A 13,672-nucleotide genomic window follows, 5' to 3' on the forward strand; every position below is an offset into this window, starting at 1 on the left:
CATAATTAATTTAAATTAAATATTTTAAATATGTAAATCATATTTAAATTAATTAATTATTTAAGTAAAATTTATTTAAATTAGGTAAGAATTTTAAATTGGATAAATTAATTTAAAATTTCATTAATTTAAATAAATTAATTAGTTAAGAATTTTAATTAATTGTTTTGTTACTAATTTAAATTTTAAATTTAAATTAATTAATTAAATTATTTTTAATATTTAATTAATTTTAATGTAATACTTTTTTAAAAAAAATTCTTATTTTAAAAATAATTATTCAAATTTTTCATATTTTAAAAGAATGATTATTCAAATTTTTCTACAATTTATAAATTTTTCTTATTTAATTTATTAATTTTAATATTTAATTTGTTATGTAGTATTTTAAAAATGACTTGAAATTTAATGTAATACTTTTTCTATTTATTTATTTATTTATTTTAAATGACGTGGCACGCGTGGCAGATGACATGACACACGTGGCAGCTGATGTGGTAGCTAACATAGGAGAGTGTGTTACACTCTCCAAAAAAGTGTTTAAAATGTAGCTTTTTCGTGGGTTCAGGGGTTCAGATGACAAATATGTAAGTAGAAGTGTCCAACTTATAAAACTAACATAGTACAGGGGTCCAATAGAGCATTTTGCTAATTTTTTATAATCAAACAAGAGAAAATGAAAAATTATTTTCCAAACAAGATTTTTCATCATACCAAACATACCCTTATACAATTCTTTTTTTAAAGAACCGTTGTTGATTAACCTTCTTGTCCTAATTGCCTCTTTACTGCTAGTGAAGTTGATTAAGGATGGCAATGGCGCGGTGTAGGTGTGGATCGATGCGAATTTTAGGCTATGTAAGTGCAGTGTGAGTGTGGGGCTGGTTGGAGTAAACCTTTTTAAATAATGGGGGATGGGTTGCGGGTATATGCGGGTTTAAATTTTAAATAAAAACTAAAATTTAGTATTATTCTCGTGAATCTACCTAAAATTATATATATTCTTTACTGAAAATTTTATCATATTTAAAACGACATATATAACACTAAAAATAAATAATTTCATAACTTTTCTTTGGAAAACGGGAAAATTAAATTTTTAACTCAAAATATCAAACAAAAGTTTAAAGATTTTTCCTTACCATGCAGAGCTTATTTAATTTATCTATAGTAAGGACTTAAATAATCAGATAAACAAATTGATAACTAATTTTAATTTCTTGATTCCTCTTATAAATAAAAATCTAATATTTGATCATTGCTTGTACACCTCATACTTCTCTAACAATTTCTTAGTGAAAAGTCATGTAACAGAAACTGGTTGTTACTAGTTCCTAATTGCAGATTTAAAAATATTGTGGTTTCCAATGAAATTATAAATTTATCAAAAAAAAATAAAAACGTGGAGTGGTGCAGTGCGAATATGCGCGGATATGAATATGGGACGAATTTATACGAATTTAAAAGTGATGCTGGGTAGGAATCTGGAGCCAAAAGGGCACTTTCTTTTATCAAAAATTCCAAAGGGGACACCTGATATAAAAAATAAAAAATAAATAAAAAAAGGACAAAACACTGTGGGCCCAGGACTTGTAAATCGCCTGGCTTCCAGCGATTTATAAGTCGCCTGAGGCCCAGCGACTTACAAGTCGCCAGACAGCCAGCGACTTTCATGGCTTTACCTTCTCCTAGTAAGCTTCCTTATTTTATTATACAAAGAAGCTACAAGAGCAACAAAGTAGGAGTAGCTAGCATGCAATTTGTGTTTATACGAATCCAACAGACACTACTAAAAACTTGGTTATTAGCTACCAAGGTTAGCGAGGGACAAATTGTAGGTAACTATTGCAAGGGGCTTTGCAACATTATCCCTTGCACAAGTTAAATATTTTAATTTTTAATTTTTTTGAGAAAGTAGAGAGGGACGCCCCTCGCTAAATTATGATGATAATAAAAAGCAAGTTAAATGTTTTAATTTTAATTTTTTTTGGGAGAGTAAAGAGGGACATCCCTCGCTAAATTATGATGATAATAAAAAACAAGTTAAATATTTTAATTTTTTTTTTTTTTTTTGAGAAAGTAAAGAGGGAAGTTCCTTGCTAAATTATGATGATAATAAAAAGCAAGTTAAATATTTTTATTTTTTATTTTTTTGAGAAAGTGAAGAGGGACGGCCCTCGCTAAATTATGATGATAATAAAAAGAAAGTTAAATAGTTTAATTTTTTTTTTTTTTTTGAGAAAGTGGAGAGGGACGTCCCTCGCTAAATTATGATGATAATAAAAAGAAAGTTATTTTAATTTTTAATTTTGTTGAGAAAGTAGAGAGGGACGTCCCCCACTAAATTATAATGATAATAAAAAATTGATATTAAATTAATTATGGCGAGAATAAATATATGACACATTTATATTTTTTTTTATTACTGAATTAAACTAAATTAATACATAATTTCATCTTAAATTATAAAATTAAAAGTTAACAAAGTATCTCCATGTGTTTGATAAAAACCCAAAAGTGCTTAGAAGTAAATTAGATAAAAGTTATAAGATGATCACTTATTCATTATTTCTAAGTTATAAAAGTATATTTGGTTTGATCAAATATTTTAATCATAAAATATATTCTAAGTGGGATAAATAATGATATCATAGTCTCACAAGATTAATTATCTCATATATAAGGTGTGGAATAACTAGTCTCATTATTTTAATTAAAAAATAGTTCTCTAAATTAATTAATACCCATAATCAAATAAAAAATAAAAAAAATCTTTAAGTTTTTCTTAAAATTATTATCTCCTATTTCACCAACCAAATCACCCCTCCATATATTCTTCCAAAAAAAAAAAAAAAACTTCTCAACTCCATCTCCATATTCTTTTTTAGAATACTATATATATATGTCTTCAGCCGGGGGTCTATCGGAAACAACCTCTCTACTTCTTAGGAAGTAGCAGTATGGACTGCGTACATTTTACCCTCCCCAGACCTACTTGATGGGAATACACTGGATTTGTTGTTGTTGTTGTTGTTGTTGTTGTTGTTGTGTGTGTGTATATATATATTCAATTATTTCATTTCTTTTCATCCATGTTTATATTTGGAAATGAAAAATAGATTTGAAAAAAAAAGTTTATACGTATTATGGGATTGATAGAAATGGAATATGGAGATGGAGTTGAAAAGTTTTTTTTGGTGAAGAATATATGGAGGGTCGATTTGGTTGGTGAAATAGGAAATAATAATTTTAAGAAAAATGTAAAGAATTTTTTATTTTGTATTTGATTATGGTATTAATTAATTTAGAAAACTATTTTTTAATTAAAATAATGAGAGTAGTTATTCCGCACCTTCTATATGAGATAATTAATCCTGTGAGATTGTGATATCATTAACTATCCCACTTAGAATATATTTTATGGTTAAAATATTTGATCAAACCAAATATACTTTTATAACTTAGAAATAATGAGTGAGTGATCATCTTATAACTTTTATCTAATTTACTTCTAAGCCCTTTTGGGTGGTTATCAAACACATTGAGATACTTAGTTAACTTCTAATTTTATAATTTAAAATGAAATTATGTATTAATTTAGTTTAATTCAATAATAAAAAGATATATATAAATGTGTCATATATTTATTTTGTTGGATTCATATAAACACAAATTGCATGCTAAGTTGCTACTCTTACTTGTTGCTCTTGTAGCTTCTTTGAATAATAAAATGAGGAAGCTTATTCGGAGAAAGTGAAGCCATGAAAGTTGCTGGCTGTCTGGCGACTCGTAAGTCGCTGGGCCTCAGGCGACTTATAAATCGCTGGAAGCCAGGCGACTTATAAGTCGCTGGGCCCACAACGTTTTGTCCTTTTTGGTTTTTTTTATATTAGGTGTTCCCTTTGGAATTTTTGATAAAAGAAAGTGCCCTTTTGGTTCCAAATTTTGCTGGGTAGTGCGGGGCGATTTTTAAATTTACGGGTTTAAAAAAAACCCGCATTGCACCACCCCATTGCCACCTATAAAGCTGATAAAGTCAGCGCCTAGGTTACATGCTCTGCCTTCTTTGCTGAGCTCTTCATCAATTCTCTCGCACTCTCTATCATTGATCCCCAATGCACGTTGTAATGGCAAAAATTAAAATTCTAAGGGGTCGTTTGGTAGAGTGTATAAGAACAATGCAGAATATAGTGTATTAATAATGTTTGCATTAGTAATGCTTGTATTAGTCATATTGATATTGTTTCTTATACGTTGTTTGGTTTGATGTGTTGGAGATAGTATATCTTACATAATTTCTATAAAAGAAATGTTTGTTTACAAAAATACCCTTCTTTGACTTTGTATACTTTTTTGCAACATAGTTCTTTTGTCATCTCAAACATAACTAGTATTGTTGAACTAGTATATAGAGGTTTATAATTAATTGCAAGACCGTCGTCTTTGCACATGAAATGTTACACCACGGATTAGCATAGTTGAAACAAAAATAAATACAAGATATAAAATTAAGGAATAGTCTCCAAAAAAAAAAAATTAAACTTTTTAAAGACCCTCGAAGCAAAGCAAAAAATTGTTGGAGCTATTTAAACCTACTATTCATTGTTGTAAATTAAAATGGTGAAAAAAAAAATTGTGAAATGTTTTGAGAAAATTCACTTTTGCAAATTAAAATGGTGGAAAAAGAAATAGTGAAATGTGTTAAGAGGAAAATTGAGTGGTATCAAGGTTATTTAATAAGTTAATGCATGTGTTTAAAATCTTTGTATTACTAATACATAGGAAAAAACAAAAAATTGTTGGAGTTATTTAAACCAACTATTCATTGTTTAAATTAAAATGGTGAGAAAAGAAATTGTAAAATATTTTGAGAAAATTCACTTTTGCAAATTAAAATGGTGGAAAAGAAGTAGTGAAATATTTTGAGAGAAAAACTAAGGAGTATTAAGATCATTTAATAAGTTAATGTGTCTGTTTAAAATCTTTGTATTAGTAATACATAGGAAATGATCTGTATTAGCAATACACACCTCAAATCCTCAATACTGTACATAAACAAAAAAAATGTACCAAATAAAATACTAATAGTACACATTACTTAATACATGCTTTATATTTTTCAATACACTACAAACAACCTCTTAGTAGATGAGCTACCGTTGAGCAAGATCTTTATGCACTCAAGCAAATCAATTATGTATGAAAATCCACTAAAATTTGCAAGAAATGATAGATAAGAACTCTATAACTTTAGTTTAATGCTAAAAACCTTAAAAGGTTAAACCAAAGGAATTTAATAATTAATCCGCCTCTACCCAGATTTGAACCGAGACCTCTGATTAAAGACAAAGGGTACTTCCCACTCAATCACAATCCTTGTTGGTATCAACCGTAATGTTAAGAAATGGCAAAACTATTTTTCATGACTAAACTAGATCTTCAGCTATTGCATTGCTATCTAAAACCTTCGTTTATCCAAAAGTAAAAACTAATTTACGTGACTAATTATTGCATGATGTTAACAAATCCATAAGTCAAAAAAAGTAATGCAGAAACATACAGCCATTTCGTTATTTATTTTCAAAAAGAAAAAAAAAAGAGTAATGCAGAATCATATCACCCTCGATCCAACACTCTCAGTCCAATCCAAAATACATATTCCTCACCCTCAGCCCAGAATTGGCTGAAGATATAATGGTGGTCATCAAAGAACCATTTTATAAGAGGTGAACAATATACAAATTAAATCTTAAGTTATTCGCAGCACATGAAAAGTTTACAGAGCCTGAGAGAAGAATACTTAGGGTCCAGCAATCTCCAGTAACTATCAACACCCTCCAAAATTCCACGTCGAGTGCACTCACTCCCCTTCGCTCAAAACTGGAACGATGAGTGGTTTCAGCTGTGCAAGATATACAATCGCCCACCTATTTAAGAAAAAACAAAGGAAGGAAATGTTCATATGTTTCTATAAAACAAAAAAGGAAATTTCATTCAAGCATTAATATTAATTAAGATGGATATGTTATACTTGGGAAAATTAAGGACCAAGTCCTTTGGGTAAATTTTCCGTCTTCCCTAACCAGGATAACAGATGTCCAGTCATAAGTTGGACAGAAAATCCTAAAGACCAAAGATTTAGATATCTATCAGCTGCACGATAAAGCTGTATGTTTGGGAATACCTTGTTGAGGCAGTTTAAAGAAGTGCGTAATTAAAAGAAAAGACCTCCAGACTAGTAAAAAAAAATTTAGTCTGGGAGAGTTCTAGATCGAGGAGTTCACCAAATTTGGAGGTAACACAATGATAGCACTGTCAAAGCCAGTTGCCCCAACCAGATGCTGCACTTGGAGTCTGAAAAGTTATAGTTGGGATTTCTAGACTACACCATGTTCACTCTTTTCTCGGCTGTCCAGACGGTAATCACAGCCCCTGAACAGAATTGAAATCTCAACTAATTATCCATTCCTCTCAAGTCCAACCTTGTCAGAAGTTTCATTACACAACCATTATTTTTGGGGGGAAAATACAGAGGAGCTGGTAGACTCTAAATTGGATATCGAATCTCTTAGACAAACTTTCTTGTCACCACAAGTTCTACGATCCCCTCAGGCTATGTGTACTGAGATACAGCTCATTCGGAGAGCAACACTGAAGCAGTTCACGATCCACCAATGACTACGTAAATGGCACAAAAGAGTGGCTTCCTAAAGAATAATGACTCCTAGTTATCTTCAAGATTCATGAAAACTATTATATTATGTACCTGGCTTCCAACATAGAAAGCCCTTTATTAGAAGATTACCAAACCATTTGAGAGGGTTTCCTTTGGAAAGATTAACAGAATATGTTGATAGATGAACAATTTTTTTCCCAATACAACTGAATCAATCAGAGTGAAGGCCTTAATATTTGCCAAAAGTGGTAATCTTCAGATGCATTTGGAAAGAATTCACAAGATGAAGCTGTGCTATTCGCGAAAGGAAATTACTACCACACAAACTTAGAAACGATGCAGCAATTACAGAAACTATAGAAGAGAAGCAATAAGAAAAAGAAGTTGGATTCAAGTTACTCAGAAGATTTGAATCTAAACGAGAAAAACTTAAAAGCAGATGCGGGGAAAGTGAGACAAAAGTCAAAACCACATATTTAGCAATTCATTAATGTATCTGGTTCACAAGCCTCTCGTTAGATGGAATTTTCTATTCTAATCACTATTTCTGTTCATTCTTCCTTCCTGAGGCAACTATCAAGGGAAGAGTCTGAGCTTCAAATTGTGTTTTATCGGTATTGGGATCACATGAAAACTTAAAAGTTTTTGGTTTCAGTTTTTCAAGTTTCTAGTCAAACTTTTTCTTCATGTTGATGGTGCCGTTTCAATTTGCACACACCTTCTCACTTATTCACTTTTGCAACCTGTTACAACTTACAACCTATAAGCACATTTGTTGGGTAAACTTGCCACCATGGCTAAACAAGCTAGACTCAAGGGGGTGTTCAACTGATATCGAATACTCATACATCTACCATTCCACCATCCCCTTGGCGACAACTGCTGATCAAACATTTTTTTTCAGAAAATAACTGCTAATCAACCTTATGCCACTCTCTTTGCAATATGTATATGTGAAAATTATCAATAGGTTAAAGAGAAGACAAATTTTGAAATTGAACCGTGAATATTTAGAGAGAAAATTAAAATCCTATCTGAGATAATTATTCACAATGTATTAAAACATTTCGATCATATCAGAAATTTGACAATAAAAGTCATTACATCAAATAGATTATGGAAGAGGGATTGTTTTTTATGTTTGCAGTTAAACCAGATTCGGCTTTTCCTATTTGAAAGTAAATTAAGTAATTTTCTTTATGACTTCTCTGCCACAAAACTTGTGAAGTATTCCATGCCATAGAAGTTGAAAGAGTAATTTCATAAATTTAAATTGTTCCAATCTAGTGCAGGCTTGCACTTCAAAACCTTGTGGGCCTACTAGATAACAAGAAGATGATCTCTCTTAGTATAATGACACCTGCTCTCCTTAAATCATTACAGCACATTGCTAGGCAAAATCATTTTTTAACTTAGAAAGGTTTTATTCCTCTTTTTTTTTTCCTGCTTCACGTAGTCGTACTTTGTAAATAAACTAATCCATGAGAAATTATACATCAGTTCTAGTCTTCTAGTTTTTTCAATCTCTCCTCAGCATTATAACATCAAAACTCCAGCACTCCTGAATCTTCTGAAATTTTGCATTCTCTCTCTATTTTAATACTGTCTCTTCTTTGTCAGGAAAATGTAATCAAGGTATCTATTAATTTTCTTCTAACTAAGCCTTAGATCATAAGCTCAAGTTGAACAATTTTCACTTGGGATACAACACGTTCTCTCTGTCACTTGATGTTTGGTTTACACTGATTAAGTTTTACTCCCTCCATCCAATTTATGTGGCACCATTTGACCGGCAGGGAGTTTAAGAAATTAGAGAAGACTTTGTTGTGTTTAATAAATTACCCTTATTTAAGTCACTTTAATGCTACTTTTCTTGTTAAATGGGATCCAATAAGGATAAAATGGGGATGCTGCCATTAAAATAGTTGCCGAATAAGGAAAGGTGACATTCTTTGTGGGATGGACTAAAGAGGAAAGGGTGCCACATAAATTGGGACGGAGAGAGTATCTGATAAATGTTACAGGTCTGCTGGAGCTTTCATGAAAAAATTAAGACACATGCTTTAGAGAAGAAAGAGCTATAAGAGAAAACATTATGCTAGAAATAATAATATTGAGTTCTTCAAATATGTACTTTAAATTTCTAGAAATATTAACAAAGAAGCAACAACGTACTTTAAATTGCTGGATTGAGATGAGCTTCAATGGATCGACATGGACAATGAAGATACCTATAGCCGATGCCAACTTGCTTAGGATTGAGGCATAGTTGTTGTTTGTTGTATTTCTTATACTAACCACGGGAGAACTTTCATAATCTCTTCTGCAACCGGAGCAATAGTTGCTATAGGGGGATACGCAGGAATGACCCCTAAAGCAAAGACTCGGAATGCTCGATGATCAAGTAATTCTAACTTCCTATCCCTTAATAACAACTTCGTTGCACCCAAGGATGCGGCCTAATGGTCAATGAAGTGGGTTGAAAGTCTGAACTCTCAGGTTCAGTTCCAGCAGAGACAAGAAACACTAGATGTTTCTTTCCGTCTGTCCTAGCTTTGGTGGACAGAGTTACCTGATATCTTTTATTGGTGATATCTGTTATTGGTGGGAGGTGGCAGTTATCCGTGGATTTAGTCGAGGTGCACGAAAGCTGGTCCGGACACCACAGTTATCCAAAAACAATAATAATAATAACTTCGTTTTGAAACAATATTCCTTAGTAATATTGTGTTCAGCTGCAATGTTTATTATAATCAATCAATATATCATTATTTAAAAAAAATAAAAATAAAGGGGCAGCTTGGTGAACTAAAGCTCTCGCTATACACAAGGTCTAGGGAAGTGCACCACCATAAGGGTGTAATGTACGCAGCCTTACCTTGCATTTCTGCTAGAGGCTATACCTGTGACCCTTGGTCACATGGCAGCAACTCTACCCCAATTACTCCAAGGCTCCCTTCTCCTGATAATATATCATTATTTGGGCTATATTATTTTTTGGTGTCATTATTTCAAGATATAGCTAACAACCTCACAAATTCACCTAATATTTTGATAAAATTGTCGGTCATTTAAATTTACTGAGTTGCACATCTAGCATCCTCGTGTCTTCCCAATAATGCTACCCAATGATCCAAATTCCTATTTTGCGTTGTACCTAGCCATAGAACTTACAACACCTTAAGTGCACCTTTGATAATATTGACATGCTATTATGAGAGACTCGGGTGAATCTTCAGCCAGATCTAAGACTAAAGTGACATCTTTGTTCTTCTAGAAAAGAATCAGTTAACCATGCATCATATTATGATTCATTGGATTAAACATATTCCACTAAGTTAGAAACAAATTGTCTTTGACATGCTTCGCTGATTGCTAGATTTGAAAAGCTTTTAGCATTAATGACAGACAGTGGTTCAGATGACCTTTTCCTGTCCATGTTGTGGCTCAAACAAACAATCTATTTCTGAGACCTGAAGTTTTAAAGGACGAAATGTGAAATTCCATACTCTATACTTAAACGCATCCTAACATCTTCAAGTATAATTTCATGGAACAATACTCTGCCAACTCCTTATCTTGTTTCGCAGCTGAAAAAAGAATTTTCAACAATATAGAACACTTACATCATCCAACAGCACACGGTCGCCGTGATAATCAATGTTAGGTGTAGCCTGCATCATAAAATACAATCAATCACGTTAATGGGGAGAGAAAAAACTGAAATACTTCCACAGCATTATTAACAAAGAAGTCAAACTCAAAATATCCCAAGCCATTGATGAAGAAGGAAAAACTACTTTACTTTCACATATTTTAGCCAGATGCATAGGGATCTTGAAAAATAAGTAATTTCTATTGGGCCTTTACCCTTTTTTTAGGGGGCTGGGCATAAAATACCAAAAACCAAATCATCGAACCGGATCAAAAAATTTGGCATCAGGTAATTCGGTATTTGGTATGGTATTTGGGAGTAAAATTTCAAAATTATGGTATTCGGGTTCGGGTTTGGTACAAGATATTGATACCATACCGAACTATTTATTAAATAAAGGTCAACGCATGTGTGTGTGTGTCTGTGTATGTATGTACGTATATATATATAATTTACCCTCCAATCTAGGGTCATGTCCTCGGTAAGCTGAAGGTTGCCATCATTAATCTAGACTTAGGATTCACCTTTGAGTTAGAAATTCAAGAATGCGTGTTTTAATTGGTAAACAAATAAATTGACAGGCAACCAAATAGCATTAGATTAACATTGCAGATACGCATACAAAACTAAAGAAGGAACAAAAAATCTGAAAGTCGGTTACAAGTAACTAAGTAAATCAATCCAACAACTTAGCTAGTGCAGTCCCAAAAAGTGGGGTCGGGGAAAGATAGTGTGTATGCACACCAGTGTCATAAAAATCAAAAAGCACAAGAAAGCTCTAAGCATGTTGGAGCTTTACGCGCAATAAGAGCAGGCTTTAAGAAAATAGGCGCAAAGAGAGAAAAAAATAAAAAATACATATGTTTAGTCCAAGACTATAATTATAAGCATGAAAAACAAATATATAACCAGAGAAATTGAAAAAAATTATGCTAAAACGAAATATCAATTATTTAGTGTCGCCTCTTCAAAACAGGCTCATTCGCAAGGAAAAGTATATTTTAGAACATTGATGACAACACTAAGTGCACATTAAGCGACGCGAAGTGATCCACATGTTTTGAGCCTCACTTCAAGGGTTAAGCGCGCCTTTGACAAAACTGGCATAGATCTTACCCCTACCTCAGAGTAAGGATCTTGTTTCCAATAGACCCTCGGCTCAAGAAAAAACATCAAAAAGGATGGAAGTACAAGAATCAACAGACAGTAACTGAATACAACAACAACAACCACCTAGCAGCGTCTGGGGAAGGTAGAGCATACACAGAACTAACCACTACCTCGAGGAGGTAGAGAGGCTGTTTCGGAAGACCCTCAGCTTGAGTAACGAACACTAGAGCAGCTAACATAACAATACAAAAGTAAAAAGGACACCGAAAATAATAAGGAAAACATAAACATAGCATACCAAAGAGGATCAACAACCATACCCAGCTAATCTAATAACTGAAGAACCGTAAATAACAAGGAATAACAGAAGTCGTAAAATAGGCCAACTACGAGAGAAATGCTACTACCACTACTGGTAAAAGCTAAAAATCGGGAAACAGGTGCAATAAACCAATCTATCCTGCTAGGAAATGAGACAACGCACAACAATGCACCAATCTATCCTGCTAGGAAATGAGACAACGCACAATTACCTACTAGCCTTCTACCCTAATCCGCGACCCTCATAACCGAACAGTACTACAATAAAATAATATCAAACTAAATAAATCCATATGAAAAAATTTAAGTATCCTCATCACATATAAATCTAATTGTCAAAACATTATCCAGCAAAAAAAGGCACATACAGATTAGTAGAAGGTCCTCTATTGCAGCAGATTCTGGCGCACAGAGATGCAATAACTCCGATTGCAACAAAAATTAGAGTTGTCACCAGGAATCCCATTTTGCTATAGATCTAAACCAACAATCTCTCAAATGGCTCTTCTTCTCTGCATTTCCAAAACAAAATAAAATATTGGATTAACACAATTCAAAAAAAAAAAAAAAAACAATAATAATAATAATTAATTTGAATAAAAGTGTATAATATGAAGTAGATGTATACGGAAAAAATAGAGAGAGACGTTTACAGTTTTATGGAGAGGGAAGTTTGAAGAAGCTGGATCCGAAGTCCAGATTTGAGGTAGGATCAAAATCAATACGTGTGATCAAAATATTGGGGTAGTATTTGGAAATTTTCAGTTTTCAACGGGGTAATACAGTCATTTTAGTTTGGGATATAAAATGGAGAAATTTTTAGTTGAGTTTCGGAAGTTTTTGAGTAATGTAATGAATGAGATCCCCCATTAGTTTCAAGTACTCCCTCAAAGGAACAGTGCGTTTCTCGACATTTATTTATTGTTTTTAGCTTGGACGCACTTTTAATAAACTATATTCATTCTTAAAAAAATAGATAGTGTTTATTAATGTACTTTTATTAAATTTTTTAAAAAGATGAAATTATTTAATAGTTTATTGATCACGTAAAAATTCTTTTTATTTGAAAAAGGGTAAGATTGAAAAAAAAATCACTAATGTCTTCTTGATTATCTAATATATCACTTAGTTTGAGATAAAATGAAAAGAAAAATATAAGACTTATTTAGGAACACAGGGAATATACATTTTGTACGTTCCAGGAAATCCCATTTCTACCTTCCAAATTTTTGTAAGTTTAATGAATGTTTAGTGTTTCATGTCAGATGAAAATAGATGGGTAATATCCTTGTATGGCATTAGATAATTCTCCCCTCATGGGTTAGTTTTAAGATTTTTGTGACGTTCAAAATTCATTGCTTTATATAATACTCCTTTCGTCTCAAATTGAGATGACACATTAATTAAGAAAAATAATTAATAGCGTAATTTACCATAATACCCCTATTAAATAATGTTTACATTTTAATTTGAAAAAAAAGTAATTAATGCAAAGGGTAAAATATGAAAAAGAAACTTTGTCTCTGAGAAATCAAATTAGGAAATTTGAAATGAATGGTATCAGGTTAGACCTCATGCCAAATACTGTTTACCCATGTTGGCCCTTGTATTGAATTTGCGCACACATCTTGAGCGGGAGGTGGGAGTGTTAAAGACGAATCTCTCATCAAATGAGAAGAGATGTTCCCTTTTAAAAAAGAAAACCTATGTGATTATGTTCCCTTTTTTTTCAAAAAAAAAAACCTAGGTGTTGGATCGTTTTGATATGATGAATTTGAGCTATCTTTTATGAATGCATGCTCTGATTCCTGCTAATGCAACCCAGTAGTACTTCCGTAATTTGACTTGGAAGTGAAAGACGAGAACTTATGCAGAGTGGAGTGCGATTTGAGCATTGGGGCAATGTAAGC

At 32.3% G+C, this 13,672-nt stretch overlaps 1 protein-coding gene across 3 annotated transcripts; it reads right to left on the reverse strand.

The window, feature by feature from the left end:
• Window positions 1–5,544: 5,544 nt before the first annotated feature.
• On the reverse strand, window positions 5,545–12,680 carry LOC107863951 (V-type proton ATPase subunit e1). Of its 3 annotated transcripts, none has more exons than XM_016710159.2 (4): window positions 12,416–12,680; window positions 12,131–12,274; window positions 10,303–10,350; window positions 5,545–5,927 (listed from the first exon to the last, which is right to left on the reverse strand). In XM_016710159.2, the coding sequence occupies exons 2-4, from the start codon at window positions 12,226–12,228 to the stop codon at window positions 5,861–5,863; spliced, it is 213 nt and encodes a 70-aa protein (XP_016565645.1). In that variant the 5' UTR covers window positions 12,229–12,274; window positions 12,416–12,680; the 3' UTR covers window positions 5,545–5,860. The 3 variants fall into 3 exon arrangements, with proteins under 3 accessions (XP_016565645.1, XP_016565646.1, XP_016565648.1); XM_016710160.2 differs by having other exon boundaries at window positions 12,410–12,646; XM_016710162.2 differs by having other exon boundaries at window positions 12,391–12,612.
• Window positions 12,681–13,672: the final 992 nt, after the last annotated feature.

This window comes from Capsicum annuum, chromosome 7 (assembly GCF_002878395.1).
Source record: "Capsicum annuum cultivar UCD-10X-F1 chromosome 7, UCD10Xv1.1, whole genome shotgun sequence".
NCBI lineage: Eukaryota > Viridiplantae > Streptophyta > Magnoliopsida > Solanales > Solanaceae > Capsicum > Capsicum annuum.